This window comes from Carcharhinus amblyrhynchos, chromosome 1 (genome assembly GCF_965287045.1).
Source record: "Carcharhinus amblyrhynchos chromosome 1, sCarAmb.v2.hapA, whole genome shotgun sequence".
Classification (NCBI taxonomy): Eukaryota; Metazoa; Chordata; class Chondrichthyes; order Carcharhiniformes; family Carcharhinidae; genus Carcharhinus; species Carcharhinus amblyrhynchos.
In genome coordinates this window covers 147794115-147820338 of record NC_137324.1, presented here as the reverse complement: position 1 = coordinate 147820338, position 26224 = coordinate 147794115, and the positions used below count along the sequence as shown (strand labels likewise).

The 26224-nt window shown below is 39.5% G+C and overlaps 1 protein-coding gene across 8 annotated transcripts in view; it reads right to left on the bottom strand.

The window, feature by feature from the left end:
* The window catches only part of kiaa1109 (KIAA1109 ortholog), a 487987-nt gene that overhangs the window by 190644 nt on the left and 271119 nt on the right, over window positions 1-26224 (bottom strand). For all 8 annotated transcript variants that reach the window (XM_080193511.1, XM_080193510.1, XM_080193515.1 and 5 more), the window contains exons 39-46: window positions 15210-15360; window positions 10961-11113; window positions 10308-10548; window positions 8471-8616; window positions 5141-5360; window positions 3713-3871; window positions 1508-1683; window positions 788-963 (exon numbers count right to left, since the gene is read on the bottom strand). In XM_080193511.1, the coding sequence (XP_080049637.1) occupies window positions 788-963; window positions 1508-1683; window positions 3713-3871; window positions 5141-5360; window positions 8471-8616; window positions 10308-10548; window positions 10961-11113; window positions 15210-15360 (1422 nt within the window). The remainder of the gene's footprint in view (window positions 1-787; window positions 964-1507; window positions 1684-3712; window positions 3872-5140; window positions 5361-8470; window positions 8617-10307; window positions 10549-10960; window positions 11114-15209; window positions 15361-26224) is intronic.

The window sequence follows — 26224 nt, the reverse complement described above, 5'->3', positions numbered from 1 at the left end:
AAAAATATAAAATGTAAAGAAATTCTGCATGCGAGCTGAATATGCTACACAATTATACTGCTATCTTGGTTATTAATAGCCTCCTATTAATAAATCTATTTGCTAAGTAGTGAGGGTCTACCTTGGGTATAAATGAGGCAAGGTAAATGCTGATTTTTGGACAAAGATGTAGCTGCAACAAGTTGGGAGTGGGTTCAGCTTTAGGCTGAAGCTGGATATTATATTGAAAACGTAATTCTGACACAGTTCAGGTGTGAAGTCAGATGTTGGAAAACGTATGAATGATGCAAGCACAGAGGAGAGGGCAGCCTAGGCCTTTAGGTCAGGATGAGTTGAGACCAAAACTATACCACAATCAAGTTAAAGGCTCTTTAGCTATGTGTGATGTGCGCCAAAATGAGGAAACAACAAACATAATCACTGATTAAAAAAAGCAACAATTGAGGGAATGTTAACATGGAGTAATGGCCAATGAAAATAGGTTTCAGGATCATTGACATGAACTTTGGTAATCTTTGTTGCCACAGATAAGTTCAATATTATACTTTCAAGTGGTGATGTATACAAGAACGTTGAGAGAACATTACTTCACATAAAAAAAATTGTTGCCTTGATGTGAGCAATATTCAAAACCTTGCATCATTTAGAAAAAATATTTATTTTTTATGAACTTCCTGTTAATTATACCTGCATTTACATCTAATGATCACCACTATTTTTGTCATGTCAATCTTCATCTAATGGGTTTCCTTTTTAATGAACAAAAATGGCACGTATCATCGAATACCTTCTTTTTCTTCTGATCTTTCTCTCTTTGGATGTATCAGAGTCAACAATATCTGCCCTGAGACAGTCCAGGGTGCCAGAGAATGACAAGTGTTCCCCAAAGTACATTCCATAAGTTAATGGTACAATATCTTGTGATTGTATTCCTGTATTACTTAGTAAAGGTTTAAAGACAACCTAAGAAGAATCAAAAATGAAAGTGTTATTTTCAATCCCATAAATGATTTCAAATCAATGTGAATATCAATCTGTGAACGTAAGAGTTCTTAAAAATATTAAACAAATAGTTACTAAGAAAACTAGTCATCAAAGATGCTTTGAAAATAAAAAACTCACCATTTCTGGGTTTGGGAGTGCACACACTGCTAATCTCAAAATGCAGTAAAAAGTCTGACAACACCAGGTTTAAGTCCAACCGACTTATTTGATAGTAAACTCACAAGCTTTCGGGGTTTGTCCCTTCGTCAGGTGAAAACATTCAAATAAATCTATCAAATAAATCGGTTGGACTTAAACCTGCTGTTGTCAGACTTTTTACTGTGTTTACCCCAGTCCAACACCGGCATATCCGCATCAATCTCAAAACGAGCAGTTGTGCAAGAACTACTTTTAGCAGATACACAAGAAGTGATCTGATCTTTAATGAAAAGTAAAAACTATGCTTTTACACATGTGGAAATGGAGATTAACAGGCATATTACAAAATATATATTCTTAATACCTGTGCATCAGCCAGCTGAACAGCAGGAGGGCCTTGGTTACCCTCCTCAATACCAACAATTTCATCCTGACTAGTGCTGTTCTGAGACTGTGTGCCATCCAGTGTGTTCTGATCACTTGACAGCACAGTATTGAAGTCAGATGTAGATTGTATTGTAGGAAGATTATATGCCAAACCTATACAATATAATAACACATAATTAAGTCACAGCACAACACGTTTATTGTGATGCAGCCATAGTGTAACATGGTGACAATATACTACCTTAATCACTGGTTTCAGAGTATTTAATTATTTCAAACTTCATCTACAGCCACTGAGCAGCAAAGTCATAAGTAAAGCCAATATTCCACACATTTTTCAAAACAGAGGTGCTAAGATTAAAACTTTTGCATGTTCAGATATGCAGAACAAAACTGAATATATTCCATAAATAATTTTATTTCTAGATATCATTAAGACTTGTGGATGACAGCTCTATTTTTGTTCTTTCTAGCATTAAACAATGTTTCTTTGGTACTGCGTTTTTTTTAAAAAAAGCTACAAATATGGAAATATCTCACCAGTCACTTCTCTTTTAGAATTCTTGGTACATTAGATTCAAATAAATTAGCACATTACTGGAAAAATTCACTGACATCATTGCACTTTTCAGATGCAAATCCATCAGTAAAGAAATTAAAAATATAAGCAATGCTGCTTTCACTGGGGGTATAGCAAAATAATGCATATTGGGGGAGGCAACGGCATATTGGTACTGTCACTGGACTCTTAATCCAGAAAGCCAGGGTAAGATCTGGGGTCCCGGGTTCAAATCCCACCTTGGCTGATGTCGACATTTGAACTCAATAAAAAAAACTGGAATCAAAAATCTAATAATGACCACAAAATCATTGTAATTGTCAAAAAAATCCATCTGATTCACTAATGTCCTTTAGGAAAGGAAATCTGCAATGCTTATTTGGTCTGGCCTACATGTAACACCAGATCCACAGCAATGTGATTGGCTCTCAAATGTCCTTTGAAATGAAGGGTAGTTAGGGATAGGCAATAAATGCTGGAGCAGATAGTGACGTTGACTCATACATTAGAAAACGCAGATTGGGTGTTAAATGCCAAATGAATTTCAGCAAAGATAACTATGAAGTAGGAAATACAAAAGCATCACCTACACCTTGAAAAATAAGAAAGTGGGATAGAAGAGCAAAGGTGAATGAATCATGAACTGCAACATCATAAACCAGCATAATAATTCAAATGCAAAAGTTCTGGGATTCATTTATGTAAATATAGAATTCAAAACTAATGAAGGTATGTTAAATTGTATAGAAACTTGGTCAAGCCACACACTGACAAATTGTTCAGTGTTCATTTATATAAAAAAGAAAAAGAAACATAACAAAAGTGCAAAAATAAATTACAGTATCAGGAAAGATTGAACTGGTTCAGATTTTGTCTTTTAGGAAAGAGAAAACTGAAAGGACTCTTAACAGAGATCTTTAAAATTATGAATGAGTTAGACATGGTAGACGTGGAGAGAATGTTTCCACTTGTCACAGAACATAAAAGTAAGGGCCAACAATACAAGATTGTTTTGAATCAATCTTGTATGAAAATAAAACTTCCCTTACCCAGAGAGGTAAAATGTAGAACACATTAGAGGAAGTGGTTAAAACAAATCAATTAAATACTTTCAAAATGGAACTGGATGAGCACATGAGAGAAAAAGGAGTAGAAAGGTTGCTAAAAGGCTGAGATGGAGTAGAGGAACAGCAGGAATTCACATGGAATATAAACTAACACAGCCTAGATGGGCTGTATGGTTTGTTTCTGCAATGCATATTCTATGAAATTCTTTGCAATTCATTTATGAATACATAAAATTATAAAAAACACAGGCAAGAATAATTTATTCATTATACCCAATTCTTATATCCAATCTTAATTGATCACAAGAGTGAATTTTGTAATAACTTCTTCCAAATGTTCCAAATTAATGAAATGAACCTCAATATTCAATCCCAGCAATTCTATTCTTGCAAATCTTGCTTGAGAGGGCCACTGGACTCTAGGAACACTGAAGTATCTCTGTAACCTTCAACTCCATTGCTAACCAATAGTTAGTAACAACACAAAAACATTGAGTTAGTGCACTGATCTCCAGATATGGGCTTTCTTTCATTTACTACATATTCTTCAGTTTACCTGTTGGAAGGCCATTATGTCCAGATCTGGGCACTGGTGATTCTTGAGTAATGCTTCCTCGATTACTCACAGCATTTGACATCCAATTATAGAAACTGACTGATGATGGTTCAGCTAATAGTGGATGTTCTGAATACATCTCTGTGGTAACAGCATTTCCTATTTTTCGCAAAATTAAGGAGAGAATTATATCCAACGTTCAAGTTAGAAATCTATATACAAACATTTATTGAAATTTCTGAAGTGCGTTCCCCACCTATCCATGCAACACAACAATAAAATTATGCCTTTGAATGTACAACAACGTTTAATTCATGAGTTGCATATTTGCTTATGTTTCATTTTTTTAATAAAGTGGAAGTCACATATAAACTGTAATTGCTTAGTGAGACCACAACATAAAATTTAGCAATTTATTTTCTGTATGAACCCAGAGAATTTACTGATAGTCATTTTTATTACAATGACAATTTGCACTTGTACAACAGCTTGATCTTAAAAATAAATGGTCCCAGGACTTTCAGCAGAACCTTATCAGAGTTTGACACGGAACCACAAAGAAAAAGAAGCAGTTTTAAAAGGTACAGAACTGCAATACAGAAAACCATAATTTTGTTCTGCACATTGCCTTAGTTTTAATTCATAAACATAAATCTTTTCTGGCCACATAAGCATCAGTTAAGCAAGTTTTAGAAGTTGGAATTTTATAAGTTTCAGGTGTTGCATCTTTTGAAAAGAGTTTATTAGTGGAAGAAGCTAAGAAACAATTTTTAAAGTATCATGATGATGATTAAAAGAAACATGAATATCCTGCACCCAGCTTTCTTTTTTTCTGTGTTCATTATACGTTTGCTCATAGAACTTTGGGAGGTAAATATAAAGTTGTCTTTTGTCTTGTAGAAAGACTTTCAATTCTGGTAGATGTTAGAAACTCTGCATGACTTGAATTATTCTAATATAATTTTAAGATTGCATATCAACAACTATTCAACAGCACCAAGATCATTGTTTATTTCTCACTTTCAACTCTGTTTAAATCCACTTACGCTCCCACAGAAACATTTCTCCCCCTCCAGTTCAATAACTTGTAATGTCAGTTTTTTCACATCTTCCTTTAAATCCTCTCCTGGATAAGCTCATACAAGGAATTCACTGATTTCACGGAGTTCTACCAACAGAAACATTTTAGCTAATATTCCAGCCAATAAAGGCATGCTAAATAATAATGGCCACAGTTGCCATGCTAATTTAATTAACTACTTCCCTGATAGTAATTTGCGCTGTTTCACATATGATAGGAATAAAGAATGCAGACATTACAACATAGAAGGGAGAAAAGAAAAATAAAATTCCTTAGCACTCAGATTGCATTTTCTGCAGAAGCATCAAGCTATGAAGTTGATTTATGCAAACAAACAAGAATTGTACCTGGCCGTGTAAGTGAACTGCTTTTAATTATTGTTGTACTGCGTTGTGGAGTTCCTTCAAGGAGATTGTGAAGACTAGGGAAGCTCCCAGTCAGATAGCTCAGTAGACTTTCCTTTCTAGGACTATCTCTAATTGGTAATCCTGTACGGCTGACGTGGGCTGGTGAATCTGCTACTGTGTCTCCACTGGTATAGCTGAGGGATTGGTATGGGTGGACACCCTGTAAGACAAATATAGAAAATAGTCAAGAAGTACTGAGAGCTCAAAAATTTTAACTGAACAGTTAACTTTATTGTTTAAGCACATGGTTTCATTTCCCAGATGTACTGGCCTAGATTTTACAGTCAACAATGAAACAATGGTGGTCACTGTGAAATCTCGAAGAAAGCCCTCAGCAAAGATCAAGTGATCTCTGTTGAATGCTTTACCTCTTTCCTGATGCAATTTTAATATGGTGTCAAACCAAAGGGATGCCTTGTGTGGCAGCAGTATTGAAGAAAGCAGGTAAGCAGTGAAACACATTAAAATATTCACACTGAGCCTCCTTTTGATGATGCCAACCATCAGGCAACTTGACTTCACAGAACCATACAGTCATTACAGTGCAGAAAAGAGGCCATCCAGCTCATTGAGTCTGCACCGACTCTCTGAAAGAGCAGCCCCCCCACCCTATCCCTGTAACACCATGCATTTACCATGGCTAATCCACCTAATTTGCACATCTTTAGACTGTGGAAGGAAACCAGAGCACCAGGGAAAGCCATGCAAACATGAAGAGAATGTGCAAACTCCAGACAGGCAATCACCCAGGACTGGAATCAAACACAGGTCCCTGGGGCTGTGAGGCAGCAACTATGCGTATCAAGAAACGGCTGAGACATTGAATTCTGCAAAGCCTATGCACCCAGATAACATTCTGACACTGACATTTAATGTTATTACCATTGCTGAATCCCCACTATCAATGTCCAGGTGACTACCATTGACCAGAAACCAACCATTAAATATATACAGTGGTTAGCACTGCTGCCCACAGCACCTGGGACCCAGGTTCAATTCTCAGCTTGGGTCACTGTCTGTGTGGAGTCTGCACATTCTCCCCATATCTGCATGGCTTTCCTCCGGGTGCTCCAGTTTCCTCCCACAGTTCGAAAGACATGCTGGTTAGGTGCATTGGCCATGTTAAATTCTCCCTCAGTGTATCCGAACAGGCGCCAGAATATGGCAACTACAGGATTTTCATAATAACTTCATTGCAGTGTTAATGTAAGCCTACTTGTGACACTAATAAATAAACTTAAATACTGTGGTTACAAGAATGGGTCAGAGGCTGGGAATTCTGCGGTGAGTAATTCACCTTGTGACTCCCCAAAGCCTCTCCACTACGTGTAAGGCATAAGTCAGGAGTGTGGTGGAATATTCCCTAATTGCAGCTCCAACAGGACTCAAGAATTTCGACAACATCCAGAAGAAAGCAGCCTGCTTGATTAGTACATCGTCCACCATCTTAAATATTCACTTCCTCCAGTACCAATCCAATGCAGCAGTGTGCACCAAGATGCACTGCAGCAACTCACCAAGTCTTCTTCAAGAGTACTTTCTAAACTCATGACTTCTACACCGGAAGGATTAGGGCAGCAGCTGCCTGGGAACATGCCCACATGCAAGTTCCCTTCCAAGCCATATCTGGACTTGGAAAGGATATCACTATTCCTTAGTTTCTCTGGGTCAGAATCCTAGAACTTGCTTCCTAAAAGATATGGGTGTATCTATGCCTTATGGCAGCTCACCATCAAGGACAATTAGGAATGGTCAATAAATGCTTGCCTGGCCAGTCATGTTAACAAATAAATAAAATAAGCAAACCAGGAAATTGAAAGCACCTAATATTTTTCACTTTTGATTTCAATTTTCTCATAGTAAAATAAGTGATTGGATTAACATAGAAGCTAAAAAATAAAGTTAAACAAGCTTTTATGTAACACTTTTTCAATGTGCAGTTTCTTAATTATGGAGCAATTTGATATTCCACACGTATTATGCTAGCTTTTCAATGTCAAAGAGGCTGTTTAGTAATATTCATAAAATTAGTATGCTGTTAAAAATGCAGTTACACCTCATTAAACAGGATGCAACTTTTTTCAAGGGTTTTTACGGTGAGACTAACAACCAAAAGCTCTGGTCAATTCATATTTTCCATTGATTGCAATCTAGTTCCTTATCTGTGCACCCTATGAGGAAGCATACAATCACTGACAGAAACTTTTGAATTTCACTCTGCAAATGTATGGATTCTAGAGGTTGCCACGAGTTTCAGTGGAGTATTGATGGTGACGGTTTCACTATCATTGTCACAGTAAAACCTATGCCAATATTTCTAAAGGCCACGTAGGGGGTAATAAAATTTCCGAACAAAGCATATTCCATATAAAGCAAGAATGCCTAGGTTGTTAATGAGAAGTATCACAAAGACATGGGGTGGAACCTTCCCATAATTTGTCAGAGAACCAGTTTCAGTGAGAAAATGGTGTGTGGCTCCCCAGCTGCACAGCTGAGTTTCCATTCCAGATTCTTTGGCACTCTGTGCCAGTGGTGAACGCTGGCTGAAAATCCTCCCCAGTGTACATTTATAATTTTGTTTAAAAGTTAAAAATTTATTTTAGTCACAAGTAGTCTTACATTCACACGGTGATGAAGTTACTGCAAAAATAAGCATTGTATAACTATGCCTCACCCTTGGCCATTGTACATTTTCTTTTGGTCAGAAATAGAATATTTAAATGTAACTAACTCTTCTAGAACCATACATACATGAATCCAAGAAATGTTGGTTGGGTGATATTTTAACACGTCATTAAATAAAAGAGAACATACAAATAAGGTAATCCTACTTTCTTCCAAATTTTGTATCCTCCATTGAACTTAACTTTGTTGTAACTAAGATGCCCTTCCTTTTCAGCCACAAAATCTATAGACAGTATAAATATGCAAAACCGCAGACTGTCCACAGCTTTACATCTTACAACATATAAATGAATGAGGAAAATAATTCCTGAGATTACTGTAAAGGTACAGTATCAAAGTATAGCTTTTCACTTCAGAAAAATGCATGCAGACTGTTTCATCAATTCAGCAGAACTGAATCACTATTAGGTGGGTTTAACATGCTAGCTATCAATCAAATGGGATGACACTGATGACAAATATTTGTAAAATTGTATACAGGAATAAAATAATTTAAGAGGACACCATAAGTCGCAGTACATAAATAAATCTGTATGGTATGCATACATCCAATTATTATATCATAAGCATTTTGTTTATGCTTACTTTTATTTTAAGTGTGGATTCATGCGCATGAGCATTTGTTTTGGATAACTTCCTCATGATGTCAGAGCCAGTTACAGGTCCAGAAGAGATTCCACCTGCTGGTGGACGGCTACTCTCTAACAGCATGGTGTGTTCGCTCACAGTAGCTGCAGCAAAAAAAACAAATATTAATGAGAGAACTTCCACTTGAAAAATCAGCAACTATCCAACATGTACCAAGGTTAAATGCTACAATGTACAGTGCAAACATTTATGCAGGAGTTTATTTACAAAAGTTGCATTTTATTTTCTTAATAATGGAATTCCTTTACTATTAGATGTGATCAAAAACTTAAGAGTCACCAAAGATACCATCACTCTTTTATTCACCAAACTTATTTTAAAAAAATCAAACAGAATATTTCTGCTGCAAATTTAAGTCCAGCAGTAAAGTTGTGCATTATAACTATAAACAAATTCTATACTCAAACCTCCTTTCATATATTTCTTCTAAGTATCTATACTTATCCAAATAACACTCATCTCTGATCATAACCAAATATTCATAACTCAACTTTCATCACTTTAACTGTAAGAGGATGTAGCAAAAATTGATTTTTCTGTCTAGCAAGAAGGCAGTTGATGGCCTGTTAAAAAAAATAGGTAACCAGAAAATATTAAGTTATTCGGGAAAATAATTAATAACTTGGGAGCCCCTAGACTTGCCTGTTTACTCATCAGAGTCTGAAAGCGACTTCTAAAAGACAGTCCTGGATTAGCAATGGGATGCTGCTTTTTAAAATCTCTTATTAACATATTTAAGTTAAATCCCAAAAGGATAATTGCATACAATTAATACTTTCTCTTTTCATAGGTATGGCCTGACATGCTACTTCCAGAATTTTCTACTTTTTAATTTCAGGTATCCAGCATCTACAAGATTGTGCTTTTATATAACTGGAGGCTTGATTTAAATTTAATAATGGTCGCAAAAGTTTCCTGGGGTTCAGTAAACTTGATAGCATATGGATGGTAGGAACTACCGGTGCCAGAAGATAAGCATACTTTTACAGCATTTATTAGGGGTCAGCAGGAATTCTTCAGCCCCCTCAAGGAAGTTTTTATCTTCACTTTGTCAATCAAGATCTCTCTCTAGCCCTTGCCACAACTGGGGAGTTTCCATTATCCCAGAGGTTTGCCGTTCCAATCTCAATCTTTCATTGTCTTCTCACTCATGATGAAATCTTTCTCTTCCCAATCCAGTACAGAAGATCAACATTCACTCCCACTTGCGAGAGTCAACTTTATACCATCCAAACCCCCAGCCTTTCACATCCTTCCTGCTTCTGATTATCAGGGCTCACCCTAAGGTTCTCTGGTTGTGGTCTGCTGCTGCCATTATTCCTACCTGGCAGGCAGTTTTTTTCCATTTATAAGACAGAGAAAACATGATAATTCCATTCTGCTGTAAGATGTTCAGCTGAATATCTACCTTCCCTGCCTTGCCATGTTTCATCACTCATTATCAGACTGCCTCCTTGTCTTCCCATGATTATGGCCTAAATCTCTTTTCCCATCCACTTCCATTTTAATCTTTTTGACTTTGGTTGATTAGCCAAGATAAATTGCCCCTTAGTGTCAGAGAGATTAGCAGGATAAATATGTGGGGTTATGGGGTTAGGCCCAAGGTGGGATTGTTGTCGGTGTAGGCTCAATGGACCAAATGGCCTCTTTCTGTACTGTTGGAATTCTATGACTCTCATTTACTGAAGCCTATGAAGCTTAGCATGAGAATTGGCTTTATTCATGACTTTTGTGTTGTAAAAAGTACATTTATCACACAAAATTGCATAAGTACCAGCGTCAAATTCAAATTCTGCCCCATCAGCACTTGTGTCACTTTGTATGGCTCCTCCATTGTCCAAGCCACAAATTTGACAATCAACATGTGATACTGGTTGCGGTTTTGGGAGTTGTGCTGGTTTAAGCTGTAAACTAACTCCTTTGAAAGCTGGAGTGACGACTATGAACTTCATCCACTGTCTCGCTAATGCCACCAAGCCCTTTTTTAGAGTAACAAGAGCAGGAAGGCCATTGTTCTGCAACAAATCAGCACAAACATGTATTATTATGCAGTTTTTATTTGAATTATGTACATAAATGGATTTTGGCTTGGTAGGCTTTGGAGCAAGTGCGCAGGAGAGTTACTGGAATAGTACTAACAACAAGGAATTTTAATTACATAACGTGATTGAGAAACAAGTAAGATTAATGAAAGTTTTAATAGAAGTATTCAACTAGAGGACAATGCTTTTCTATTCACTCATCACGCATGCCCACACCCATCCACACAAAGCCAGGACAAATTAATGGTTGCAAAAGCACAACACATCAAGAGTTCTAGTTTAGGTAACTAAGAATATTTGTACGCTTATACGTAGTTAGCTTTAGTTAACCAATTTCCACACACAAAATTCCAAGTTATTTGTCACATATGCTGTGAGTGCTCACCATAGTGGCATCCTCGATGACAGAATAGTCTGCTTGCTGCAGGTACCGATGAAGTATATTGCACAATAAGCAGGAAGGGTTTTCTTGGAGATACCGAGCTAATTTGGTCACCCTATTGTACTTGCTCTTCAATGGAAAATGTACACTCTTCCTCTGAATAAATAAATCAATTAGGCAACAAAAGAATAAATTATTAAATAAAATATCAAGAATATCCTTTTTGCCAGAGTTGATTATTCAATGTCAATCATCAATATTCACATGGCGGTTGTTTGTATGCAAGGTAATATTGCTGCAAACAAACAAAACGTTTAAGTTACCTGATGGAAGGAATGCTCTCAGTTAGAATATGCTTATCAGACAACTATGTGCAGTGAGCCCATGAATCAACTGCAGCGTTTGCTTGTCATATGTCATCAGAAAAAGATATACAGTATGGTCACCCTGAGAAACAAAAAACTCTGCTGAATGATCTTAGCTATCCCAATGAAACCAAACCTTTAATTGCTAACAAAAAGATACAATAATTTATAATAAAATGGCTGAGTTGTGTGGATCAGAGAAGGGAGTTAGAAAAGAACAGAGATAAAGTGGTCAAAGCCACAAGAGATGGAGAAGTGTGAAGTCATTCACTTTGGATCTGAGAAAGACAAATCAAAATATTTTCATCATAGTTAGTGATTAAGATCTGTGGAGGTGCAAAGGGTTTTAGGTGTCCATGTCCACAAATTACAAAGCTGCTGCGCAGATACAAAAGCAAATCAAAAACACGAATAGAATGTTAGCATTTATCTCAAGGGATCCAGAACTCAAAGGTGAGAAAGTGGAGCTTCAGTTGTACAAAGGCGTGAATAGATTCCATTTGAAGTGTCACATTCAGTTTTTATCATTGAATCTTGGGAAGATACAGAACAGATTCACCACAATGAAACCAGGGCTCACAGGGTCAAGATATGCGAATAGGCTGCAAGAGTTGGCTTATGTTCCCCTTGGTTTAAGACGTTTTGGGCACCATAATTTTCTAAATATTAAACATAATTTTCCCTAAAAAATCACCTGCAAGTCAGTATACATATTATACATGGCAAGAAACCAAAACAGATTTTTTAAGCAGCCGGTGTTTACAAACTTTATTTTTGAAAGAAATGATCAAGAAGTGGCCAGATAGTCTTTATTTACATGTATAGAAGCCTTGAAATGCTGTGTATAAATTGCTGACCTCAACTGATTTATACAGCTCCTCAAATGCCTTGCTGTCTCCCTCATCATCAATGTAAATTATATCACCTTTAACATTATTATCTTCATTGCTCATATCAGCAGCATCATCATCCCAGAGAATGTGATGAGCGGTGTGTCACAGAAATCAGTGCTGGGGCCTCAACTTTTTACAATTTGTATGAATGATTTGGATGAAAGGACGGTTGGTACAACTGCTAAAATTGCTGATGACACAAAGATAAGTAGGAAAGTAAATTCTAGCATTGACAAAAGCAGGCTGCAGAATGATATAGATGGGTTACGTAAGTGGGAAAAGGCCTGGCAAATGCAGCATAATGTAGGAAAATGTGAGGCTGTCCATATTGACAGGACAAATAAAAAAGCATATTATCTAAATGATGAGAGATTACAGAGCTCCAAAGCACAGAGAGGTACAAAAAGAGTGTGTACTGCGGCATGAAATGCAGGTGCAGCAAGTAACGAGGAAAGCTGACAAAATGTTATTGTATATTGCAAGGCGAACTGAATACATGAGTAGTGAGGTGAAGCTTCAGTTATACAGGACATTAGTGAAACCACATCTGCAGTACTGTGTATAGTACTGGTCTCCTTATTTAAGGAAAGATACAAGTGCACTGAAAGCAATTCAGGGAAGGTTTGCTGGATCTATACCTGGGATAGGTAGGCTGCCTTATGAAGAAAGATTAGACATGCTAAGCTTGTATCTGCGAAAGTTTAGAAGAGTAAGAGGTGATTTGATTGTAACATACAAGATCTTGAGAGAACTTGGCAGGGTAGATATGGATTGGGGTGGGGGGGGGGGGGGGGGGGGTGGCAGGAGCACGGGGGGAGCTGGAGACAGTTTCCCAAAAAACTCCAAAATGTCAAATTTGCATAAAAACCGGAGTAAATCTCACTGGTTTTTTCAGTAGGAGTTTCAAAATGAATTTCCTGCACTCTGTGCACTGCAGAGTGCAGTAATGTGAATCAAGCTGAAATTCAGGGGCCTCTCTCACTGCACAGGCCAGCAGCAGAGCATTGAGCAGGCCACTGCACATGCGCCAATCTGTTAGCACTGAGATCAGCACATGCATAGTGGCCCCGCACTGCCAGTCTCCCGCTTGCTGGCTAGTGATTTGGGGGGGGGGGGGGGGCGTGTGCGTGTGTGCGCGCGCCAACTCGCTACACTGCAGGCCACTGTTTAAAAATAAGGAGAAGGAAATGAAACTCCACTAGTGGCCACAGTCTAAAACCTGTTTGGGTAAATGACATAACCAAATCTAGCTAAATTTCTTTTCACCCAGAGGGCTGAGACACTTCGGAATTCTCAAAAGGCGGTTGAAGCAGAGTCTTTAAATATCTTTAAGGCAGAAGTAGATAAGATTCTTGATAAGCAAGGGTGAAAGCAGGGATGCCACGCTGATGTTAAAATGAGATCAGCCATGATTTCATTGAATGACAAAAGCAGCCTCAAAGGGCATAGTGGTCTCTGAATTCGTATGTTCATACGAACCATCGAAGGCATATTTCAACAGCATGCTAATAGGGGATGGATGGATGGATGGATGGATCATTGACAGTCCAGGCTGTGACCCTATTGGTCTGATTTCTTTGAATTGCCTGATGGTGAAAACGCACGTTATTTAGAAGAGAGCTGTTCTTCCCATTTTTGGTGCATCTGCTGTTTACACGGTTGGTTGTAATTGACATCAATCACTTGCAACAGGCCTGTCATATCTGGGATAAATATACCCAAGATCTTTGTGATCATCATCTAGGATATCCTTGACACATGACATTCAATGACATCTAGGTTTGAATTTTCAGGATGGCAAATGCTCAGCACCTGTCATCCTGAAAGTTGGCGGGGAGCACATTGCTGCTGACTCTGACAGGCCCATTGCCATTTCACGCTCAATTGAGCTCTGACAAGCAGCAGACAGGACGCCCATCTGCACTTGAAAGGCAAGCCCTTCCTTGGACAGCTGTCAGCCAATCAGATTGGGGAGTGGGTGGCAGTGTCTGTGAGGGGAAGGTGCCCCAGTCTGAAGGGGTCTTCTGCTTGAGGTGTCATTTCCCACACCCCCCCGACCCCCCAAGGCTTCCCACCCGAGATCAAAGGCGCGAACTTTTTTTTAGTTTCGCGCCCTCAGTCATCAGGCACCCACCAATTGCAAAATCTAAAAATGAAGGTTAGGTATAAAAAGTCCCTTAAATGGCTATTAAGGGGCCACTTAAAGACCTTAATAGGGACAAGGGTGGGTTTCCTGCCTGAGATTCTTCCCATATTTAGGTGGGCCATACAAGATCCTGGAGGGAATCTCTTATCTCCCCCCACCACTCAGAGCCTGAAGGGGAGGGGAGGAAACACAAAATTCTGATCGTTAAAGTACTAAGGATGAAGCATATGATGTTTACAAGAGAAGCATCAGCATCACATATTACTGCATTTCATCAGCTGAAATATTAACTGATGTAATGTCACCTTCCATAGCCATGGGAGGGAAGCCAAATAAAGTTGCTCTCCAGGGTCAAGGTGGTACTGTGGGAGAAACGTTGACTTTGCAATTAGGGTATAACAATACACGAGAACAAGTTTAGCACAAATAGCCAAAATAAATATGCAGCCTTATTAATAAAATAAAAGAGATGAAACATAAATAACAAAAGCAGGTTCAGAAGAGAGGCAATTTATTTTGTTAAGTGTTATTCCTGTAAACATAAGAACATCAGAAATAGTAGCAGGAGTAGGCCAGCTAGTACTTCGAACTCTGGTGGAAAATTGTCCTGTCTTAAAACAGGATTGCAATTAATTCAGTTCACTGAATTGAAAATTTTTACCAATGTAGCAGGTGTAACTAGAGATGGTAACATGGAAAAAATTAACACAAGATGACAGTAGTGCAGCTGGCCATCACCAAGAAATTATTCATTTCTTACCACTAGTGACCTGGGACAACTCCAGTATCAAGTTTAAGGACGCAAACAAATATTTTTTTTGAATGGAAAGGGCAAATTTAACAATTACCTCTAGAGCCTCTGTCATGATGCAGCCCATCACAGCACACACACGAAGAGTTCTTTCCATTTCCAATTTATTCAAGGAAGATTTCAGCTGATCAATAGGAATAAGCCAAGCACTAATAGCTGGAGTAGCTGTGCTTAAAAGGTTTAGCTGCCTGTAACAAAATCATTTTCAAAATTTTAACACAAAGCAGCTGAGTTTTTACAACAGAATTTCAACATAAAAGGAGTCATTAACTTCCAGAAACAAACAAATGTGCAAAAGTTCAGCTGACTGAATACATTATAAAGTACAAAAAGGTAAAAGTTATTAATTAGCAAAATCATCTTTCATAATTCAACACATGCAAATTGCATTTGCTCTGGTCTGAGCAATATATTGAATACTCATGTCCCTTACACAAAGTTTATCAAAAACAAATACCAGCAAGCCAGTCCTTTTACTGACCCAAAATAAACTTATTTTATAAGAATGATTTGCAGTCAGTAGTATTAGCTTGAATTTTGAACTTAATTGAACATATACTTTCTTAAACAAATGGAAATTGTAAATTTCAAAATGTTGCTTATGAAATTCATATAACATATCTGGACTTTCACAGTAATTCAATATCATGCTAACTTTAAATTTTATTCCACTGTGATATTTGACAAACTGATAGAAAGTAACCATAAGTTTTCATGTCTGGTTGCAATTTTTTTAATAAATATTTTGTGGTCACAAATAAATAAGATATCTCATATACACAGGGACAAAAGGATAAAGCATTTATGCAAATGAAAACACTTCGGAAGGATTTGTGAACTTTTTGTACTTTATTGTATTTGAATTGTGTTATTCAAGAAGGGCAGCAGCAATAAGCCAGGTAATTACAGGCCAGTTGTCAGAGGTAGGAAAATTACTGGAAAAAATTCTGAGGGACAGCATTAATCAACACTTGGAAAGGCAGAGATTGATCAAGGACAGTCAGCACGGATTTGTTGGTGGGACATCCTTTCAAATTAATTTAAATTACGTTTTTTTAATAAGTTACTCAATATATTGCTAATGGTAGCACAGTTGATGTGGTTTACATGGACTTTAGTAAGGCCCTTGACAAAATCCCAGATGAAAGGCTGGTCCAAAAGGTTAGAGCCAATGGGGTTCAAGGCAATTAGAAAACTGGATCCAAAAGTGGTTTGTTCAGAGGAGGCAAAGGGTGATAGTAAAGGTTGCTTTTGTGACTAGCAGCCTGTGATCAGCAGTGTACCACAGGGATCGATGCTGGGACCCTTCCTGTTTGTTATATACATTAACTTGGATGTGAATATAGAGGGTATAATTAGCAAGTTTGCAGATGACACGAAAATTGGTAGTGCTGTTGAAAGTGAGGAGGATAACCTTAGGCTGCAGACTGATATTCATCAGCTGGTAAATTGGTCAGAGTAATGGCAGATGGAATTTAATCCTGATGAGTGTGGGAAGATTAATATGGATAGGATATACACAATGAACCGTAGGTCCCTAGGGAGTTTTGGTGTACAAGTCCATAGATCCCAGAAGGTGGCAGCAAGGTAGATAGGGTCAAGAAGGCATATAGAATGTTTGGCTTCATTAGCCAGGACACAGAATATAGAAGCAGCTTGGTACAACTTTATAAAAGATTGAGTGAGGCCAAGCTGGCATACTGTGTGCAATTCTGGACACCACACATCAGAAGGACATGATTACACTGGAAAGAGTGCAGAGAAGATTCATCAGGATGTTGCCTCAGATGGAAAGTTTCAGCTATGAGGAGAGACTGAATAGGCTGGGTTTATTTTCCCTAGAGCAGAGAAGGCTGAGGGGGAATTTGATAGAGGCATACAAAATTATGAGAATAGATCGCAAGAAATGTCTAAGACCAGAGGGCAGAGGTTTAAGGTGAGAAGTAAGTGATTTAGAGGGGATCTAAGGACATTCTTTTTCATCCAGAGGGTGGTGGAAATATGGAATGCACTGTGGTGGAGGCAAGTAGTTTCGCAACATTTAAGAAGCATCTGAACAAGCGCCTAAATCATCAAGGCATCGTAGGCTATCGATCAAGTGCTGGTAAATAGATTAGTATAGATTGGTATTTGATAGTTGGCATAGACACAGTGGGCTGAAGGACCTATTTCTGTGTTTTATGACTCTAATATACAATTTACTCATTTGGAATCCAAGTGTTATATTAAACCTTTTCCACATTTAAACAATATTTTAATACAATAAAATGTGAAGTAAAGGATATTAGAACAAGAGGGCTTGCCTGGCAAGGTCAGAATCAATAGCAGCTGGCTAAACTTTGGCACCAAGCTGCTTAACACTAGGAGCATTAGTCTGTAATTTTCAGGCCAACTTAAGTAAAATCATTAAAGAAGAAGAAAACAACACTGGAAGCGTGTTAGTAAGCATCTGTGAAATGGACAGGCAAGATATTTCGGATACAAACGTTCTTAGAATTAGAACAGATTTAAATTTAACACAGAGGTGTGATGTGATATCTTTTGATAGGAAGAATGAAGAGAGCAAGGATAAAGTAAAGGTTATAAGTTAAAAATGGGCACAAAAACAGCATGACCTGGGTATATGTGCATGAATCATTGAAGCTGGCAGGGCAAGTTGAGATAGTGGTTGAAAAGGCATACAAGATCCTGGGGCCACATACAGAGACAAAAAAATACAAAAGCAAGCAAGTTATGATAAATGTTTATAAAACACTGGTTTGGTCTAAATTGAAGGACTGTCTCTAATTCTAGGCTTTTGGAAAGATGGGAGAAAGAAAATTTACAGCACAGGAACAGGCCCTTCGGCCCTCCAAGCCTGCACCAATCATACTGCCCGTGAAAACAAAAACCCTCCACCCTTCCGGGGACCATATCCCTCTATTCCCATTCTATTTATGCATTTGTCAAGACGCCCCTTAAAAGTATCTGCTTCCACTACTTCCTCCGACAGCGAGTTCCAGCCACCCATCACCCTCTGTGTAAAAAAAATCTGCTTCATACATCTCCTTCAAACCTTGCCCCTCCCACCTTAAACCTATGCCCCCTAGTAATTGACTCTGGGAAAAAGCTTCTGATTATCCACGCCGTCCATGCCCTTCATAATCTTGTAGATTTCTGTCAGGTCGCCCCTCAACCTCCAGCATTCCAATGAGAACAAACCAAGTTTCTTCAACCTCTCTTCATATTTAATGCCCTCCAAGCCAGGCAACATCCTGATTAATCTTTTCTGTACCCTCTCCAAAGCCTCCACATCCTTCTGGTGGTGTGGCAACCAGAATTGAATGCTATATCCCAGTTCCAGCCTAACTAAGGTTTTATAAAGCTACAACATGACTTGCCAATTTTTAATCTCAATGACCTGGTTAATGAAGGCAAGCATGCTGTATGCCTTCTTTGTCAGGCTTGATGAAGGAGCAGTCCTCCGAAAGCTAGTGGCCTTTCTACCAAATAAACCTGTTGGACTTTAACGTGTTGTTGTGATACTTCTTACTGTGACCTCCCCTGTAGCCAGCGAGGATATAAAGATTTCTCTCAAGGCCCCATCAATTTCCTCCTTATCGCTCGCAGTATTCTGGGGTATATCCGATCAGGCCCTGGGTACATAGAATCCTACAGTGCAGGAGGAGACCATTCGGCCCAACGAGTCTGCACCAACCACAATCCCATCCAGGATCCGATTTCTGTCACCCCATACATTTACTATAACGAGTCTCCCTGCCCCAACAGTAAGGGGCAAGTTAGCCTGTCCAATCCACCTAACCCACACATCTTTGGACTGTGGGAGGAAACCGGAGCATCCGGAGGAAACCCACGCAGACATGGAGAGAACATGCAAACTCCACACAGACAGTGACCCAAGCCGGGAACTGAACTCAGGCCCCTGGTGCTGTGAGACAGCAGTGCTAACCACTGTGTCACCCTAATGGCTACTTTAATATTTTTCAGGAACGCCAACACCTTCTTCTTTTTGATCACAACATGACCCAAATTATCTACACACCCTTCCCCAGACTCATCATCCACCGAGTCCTTCTCTTTGGTGAATACTAATGCAAAGTACGCCTTTAATACCTCGCCCATTTCTTCTGACTCCACGCACACATTCCCTCCCTAGTCCTTGAGTGAGCCAAACCTCTCCCTTGCTACCCTCTTGTTCTTTATGTACAAAAACCTTGTGATTTTCCTTAATCTTGCTGGCAAATGACTTTTGTGATTCCTTTTAGCCATCCTGATTCCCTGCTTAAATTTTTTTCTACTTTCCTTGTATCCCCCACTTGCTTCATGTGTTCCCAGCCTCCTGGCCTTGACAAATGCTTCCTTTTTCTTTTTGACTAGGCTCACAATAGCTTTTGTTATCCAAGGTTCCTGAAATTTGCCATACTTATCCTTCATCCTTACAGGAACTTGCTGGCCCTGAATTCCTATCAACTTACACTTGAAAGCCTCCCACATGCCAGATGTTGATTTGCCCTCAAAAATCTGCCCCCAGTCTACATTCTTCCTGTCTAATCTACATAGTCCCTGCCTAATATTGTTGTAATTAGCCTTTCCCCAATTTAGCATATTCACTGGAGGACTACACTTATCGTTATCCACCAGTACCTTAAAACTTATTGAACTATGGTCACTGTTTCTGAACTGCTCCCCTACTGAAATGTCAACCACCTGGCCGGGCTCATTCCCCAAAGCCAGGTCCAGTATGGCCCCTTCCCTTGTTGGACTATCTACGTGCTATTTCAAGAAGCCCTCCTGGGTGCCCTTTACAAACTCTGCCCAATCCATGTCCCTGGCACTAAGTGAATCCCAGTCAATATAGGGGGAAGCTAAAATCACCACCACAACAACACTGTTACTTTTCCTTGAAAACTTTAGAGAGCAATAATAGTTAACAGAATGGTTTCACTTCCTTGTGAGTGTTGTGGTTAGTATCCTGGCCTGTCACGCGGTAGACTAGTGTTCAATTCTCCGTCGGGGAGCTGCCAACTTCCATGACAGTGCAGCTGCAGCGTCTGTTTTAAGGGTGGCGAGGTGGTACAGTGGTCAGCACTGCTGCCTCACAGCTCCAGGGAGCTGGGTTCAATTCCCAACTTGGGTCACTGTCTGTGTGGAGTTTGCATGTTCTCCCCACATGTGTGGGTTTCCTTTGGATCATCCGGTTTCATCCCACAGTCCAAAGATGTGCGGGTTAGGTGCATTGGCCATGCTAATTAACGCCTTAGTGCCTCGGGCCATGTACGTCAGATGGATTAGCAGGCTAAATATGTGGGATTATGGGGATAGAGCATGGATGGGATTGTTGTCGATGTAGACTTGATGGACCAAATGGCGTCCTACACTGTAGGGATTCTATGTTGGTTAATTTACAGTAGGCTAAGGAGAGAATTGATAGAGATGTTCAAGGAGTTGGGAGGTCTAGAGAAGGTAGATAAGGAGAAACTATTCCCTTATCAAAAGAGTCAGAAGACACAAGTTAGGATTGGCACAAAACCAATATCAAGATGAGCAAGAACTTTCTTACAAAGCGAATAGTTAGGATCTGGATTACTTGCTTGAGTGTGTGGTGGAGAAAGGTTCAGTCATGACTTTCAAACAAGAATTGCGTAATTATCAGAAAAGAAAAAAATTGCAGGGTCACAGCGAAAGGGTGAAGTGGAATTAGCTGAAATGCTGTTGCAGAAAGTCAGCATTGACACGATTATTCTGTGCTGCAACTATTCTACAATTACAGATCAGCAGCATTAAAAAGGAACAGAACAGGTTAAAGGAAAGAAGAAACAAATAAGCCAACACAAGAAAACAAATGAAATGCCCTGTAAAATTACGAAGTCCACAGCAGGTGATGGTTCACCAGCAGAAGTGAGATTAACAAGAGATAAGAGAAGCTGTAATGAGATGAGCTGAAAAAAATAAAAAGTGCGAGTGAGCCACAGTGTTTTCATAACTAAAAGGTGCAATGCAAGGTAGGAAGAAAAGCATTAAAAAACTGATAAAATAGAGCAAGGTCCAGGATTCCAAGAATCCTCAGGATGCAGGCTGCATCTAGAATCCAAATCACTTGACCTGTATTGTTCCAAAATTGAGCCCCCTTCTAAAACACTCACCCATCTGCAGCCTGAAAAGAATCAACAGGCATCACACATTTCCAACACTTCGTCAAAACAAAAATTTAACTGGTAAATTGAGATTTGAAGTTATTCAAGTCAGAGGGCAGCAATGTGCCTCTTAAACAGACACCGAGTTTTGGAACAACGTAGAAAACAAAAGCCTAGGAAATGAGACAGACTCAATTTGAGATAAACAGAAAAAATGCTGGAAATACTCAGCTTCCTGGGTAGAGAAGCAGGTCATGCCTGCTATGATCAAAGAAGAATTTCCATTGAGAAAAACAGCATGGAAGGCAACATCATTATATCAAATGCAACAGAGAGAAAACTGAAAGGAGGGAATTGTACCCTTACAGGAAGCAGGATGGTAAGAGGTATAATTCAGGCAGCTGATGAGTCAGGGGGTTTGCAACAGATGTTACTAGGCACACTACTCAGAGAAAAGATAGTAAAGTTTAAAAAAGAAAGATGAGTGCCAGATAAGGACTGCGTCAAGGTAAGAGGAAACATAAACTTTAAATGAAATTATATGTCACGATAAAAGGAGGAAGTGGCACCAACAGTTAAGAATGTAAAGGAATAAAGGGAATTTCAGTATTGGAACAAGATAAATATTTGATATATCCCTGCAACAAACAAAAAAAAAAGACACTGATGGGATCCACACACAGTTAACTGAAGAAATTTGTGCAAGGAAAAGTTGTTCAATTAAAAAGGTGCCAGAGGATGCAACATTCAGATGTACATGAGAAAAGACTGGACAAAAAGAGAAAGGTGTTCAGATAAGAGGAAATAAGAATTGAGAGACAGAAGGAGGTTGAAACTATTGATGTGATTTGATTGATTTATTATTGTCACATGTATTAACATACAGTGAAAAGTATTGTTTCTTGCGCACTATACAGACAAAACATACCGTTCATAGAGTAGGACATGAGAGAGTGCAGAATGTAGTGTTACAGTCATAGTTAGGATATAGAGAAAGATCAACTTAATGCAAGGTAAGTTCATTCAAAAGTCTGACAGCAGCAGGGAAGCATTGTTAGAGAGTTTAAAAGAGTTAGAATGAAGTTTTAGCATAGAATGAGTGTAAAAAATAGAATTAGAAGGTACGCTGGGCCTTGCTCCGGTGCCATCTTAGAACATAGAACATAGAACATTACAGCGCAGAACAGGCCCTTCGGCCCACGATATTGCGCCGACCAGTTACAAAAACAATGACCCACTAGCCTATACCAATCCCTTTTCGTCCATAAACCTATCCAGAGATCTCTTAAACGCCCCCAAACTAGACGCATTTACAACTGCAGCAGGCAGGGCATTCCAATCCCTCACCACCCGCTGGGTAAAGAACCTACCCCTGACATCCGTCCTGTAGCTACCCCCCTTAATTTAATTTAAATCTTGGCATACTTTCTGCCAAATTATTCCTTTGACAGATCTTCATGACGAAGAAAGAAATGAATTGTGCAGAGCTGAAAAAATGAGAGGGGGGAGAGAGCTCTGAAGGAGAAAAGATCAGTACTAGCTTGGGGAACGATGACTTGATATTGAGTCATGGAGTCACAGTCCATTGAGAAAATGACAGGACGAAAGAGGAGTTGCCAAAGATACATACTGAATGGACTGATATTTGTCATTCCACCAGGTGACGTATGATACAGCACTGGAATCCTTTCCAGTCTAAATAATGGAAAGAAACCTGATTGATTTAGTCCGCATATGAACATCATCATGTGAGCCACACTAATCATTCATGCTCCCAGTGCACATATGCCTCTGCCTTAGCTTTAAAATAGCAATATTAATGCTAGGATTTGCAATGATCATGCCACTACTCAACAATGTAATCAGGAAAGTTAGTAGAGCATTGACAAGAAAAACGAAAAATTATATTTTGTTAGGACACAGTAGTTTTTTAAGGGGCTGTCATGCTGAGAACTTCACTTATGTAAGGTGGATTCTGATGAATAGGAGATACGTTTGTTTACTTTTAAGCCCATCTTGCTTTTAATGAAGGCTTGTGCTTTTTTCTCATCCAAACTACTCTTTTTTTCCACAAGTCATGGATCCAAGGTACACTGACTTTGCACAGGCCATCACATGATATGCTTGGTTGGTGACACACCATAAGATAAATAAAAGGAACCATTGCTGACATTGAAGGCACATACATTGCCCCACCCCTGCCTCCCCCCCCCACCGCCACCTAGACTGATCGCGGCCTTGTGCCCCATTTCCCCCCCACTGATTGCACACAGAGTGGCAGCGGACCCCCCCTTCCCTCCCCCACCGGAGAACGATCTGGCCCGCCTCCCTTGTGCTCCTCCTCCCCTCCCACCCACCCACACCGGAGATCCATCTGGCCCATGCGCAAAGAACGATCTCACTCACCCTCCTGCTCTCCCCATCACTGATCTGAGTTAGAGAGCCGCTGGAAGCTCTGAATTTACCTCCTCAGAAGCTGGAGCGCACAAAACAGACCTTTGCAGACCATGTCTGTTTTGCACCGAATCTGGACAGGCGAACACGGTGGTAAAGGGGGAAATGCAGGTAAGTTTGGGTGTGCAGCCCATTAATTCCATTTAAATGCATGTAAATGGTGCCGATCGCACCATGGGTATGGAGGCGGGTGTGGATCGCACTACTTGCCTCACGTCAGACTTTATTGAGTTTTCATGCCCAAAAACGGGCACAACATGTTGGTAAAATTGGGCCCCATGTCCTTCCAATACATTACACTACATGGTAGTGCTCCAACACAATGGACAGAATTCTCCAGCCGCCATTGCCCCTGTGGTGGGTTTTCCCAAGGGCAGAGGTGGCTCACCACCAGCCACTGGCAGGAATTTCTGGTCCTGACGAAGTCAATTTACATTCCTCGCCCGTGCTGCTATTGGGAAGCCCCGGCGGGGTTGACTTCAGTGGGACAAGATGATCCTGTTGGCAGGAAGGGCTTGAAAATTCCATCCAATGTCTAGATGATGCAGATTTGTGACATTGAAATGTTTAGCAACTGTCATAATGCGAGAACTGAAAATTTAATGGCTAGCATAATGCAAATTTGAATACAATTAAATATTGGAATACAAAGAATAAGTTGTTTTCTAAACCTGACTAACTGCTGATCCAAAAATGTCAACTTTTGAAACTATTTTACACATCTGACATTTCTACTTATAGCATAACAAATTTTTTTTAAGCAGCACACATCATCCTACCAAATATACCCCTGTTACATCCTGGAGTTTAAAATCTAACACCATTACCAAATTGATATCACCTACTTATCTCAGTATTACTAACCTCAATTAAATATTATCCTCCTCAACATCATTCATTGATATTCAGCGAATCACTTGTAATTATCCAATAATTGTTTACCATGGTACTACAAGCACAGTATTTAGATTAAGCAAGGTCGGAGGGCCAAGGGTAATTGCACCCTAATGGTCAATGGCACAAAAGCAGAGGGAGGTAGGGGTAGAAAAATCAGGGGCAGATTTGGCAGCACAACTGGGGAGTCAGTGTTGGAAGTGGAAAGGGGAATGTAGCTATGGTCAGAAAGGAGGACAGCGCAAAGGCAAGGAAAGTATCTCAATTGAGGATGGCTGAGTTTCTGTTCTCTCAATCATGCCCAAATTTTTCATCTGTCTGAGGGTTGGGGCAGCACTAAAGGTTTATTTTGAGCAGTAATGCTGAGACCTTTGATCAGCATTCAAATACAATTGGAATGTGAGAGGGCTAGGAAGCAGGGTGATCAAACTTACCACGCCGTGAGGGGAACAAATGTTCTAGGATTCAGCCAGAAAAGACTTTGTTCAGTGAGAGGTACAGCTGATCAGTGGACACACTAAAGTGAGGTGGGAATTTGTAAGTACCATCAGCAAGGCAGGGAGGGCGAGTGACTGGTAAACCTTCATAGTAAGGAGATGGAGGACAGTAAAAAATTTAATCAGTGGGCATGAAGTTTTTCAGTAAATGTTGAGCTCACAATTGGTTAATGAACACAAACCAAAGAGCAAGCGTAAATGAGGCATTTTCAAGTTGGCAAACCATGACTAGGAAGTGCTACAAGGATCACTACTGAGGTCTCAGCTATTTACAAGTTATATTACTGACTTAGATGAAGAGACAGAGCGCAATGTATCTATGTTTGCTGACAACACAGAGCTAGGTGGAAATGTGAGCTGTGAGGAGGATACAGAGATGCTGCAGAGAGAGATAGGGCTGAATTATACAAAGCACCAGATTCTCTGTAATCCCCTGGCTCAAAGTCGGCTGGGGAGCCCTCTGAGGAGAACACTTAATCCCACAGTCACTTATAATCAACTGGCTATAAATAGAACTTCTGTTCTTCTGGATCAGAAGCCAGTCAGAAGTCAGCAGATCTCCAGCACTTGGGGCACTGGATTATTTGGTATACTTGGGAGGTTTCTCAAATTGACAATTCCCAGCAAGAGGCAGGGCTGGGAGGGGGCAGAGGGGACTCTAATGAAGGGTCATCCAGACTAAAATGTTAACAGTACTCTCTTTCCACAGATGCTGTCAGATCTGCTGCGATTTTCCAGCATTTTCTGTTTTTGTTTCAGATTCCAGCATCCATAGTAATTTGATTTATGATGAAAGCAGTGTTGTTGATGTATGTGTGGATTTTCAGAAATTGTTTGATAACCTTCTATGTTATAGACTGGTTGATAAAATCATTGCTATTAAAAAGGCAGTGATAGCATAGATATAAAATTGGCTAAGAAATAGAAAGCAAAAAGTAGTGGCAAACAGTTGTTCATTTGATTAAATTGGGGAAAATATACACGAGTGTCTCCCAAGGGTCAACAGTGGAACCAATGCTCTTTTTGAGATATCTAGATATAAGGGGCACAATTTCAAAGTTTGCAGATAACTT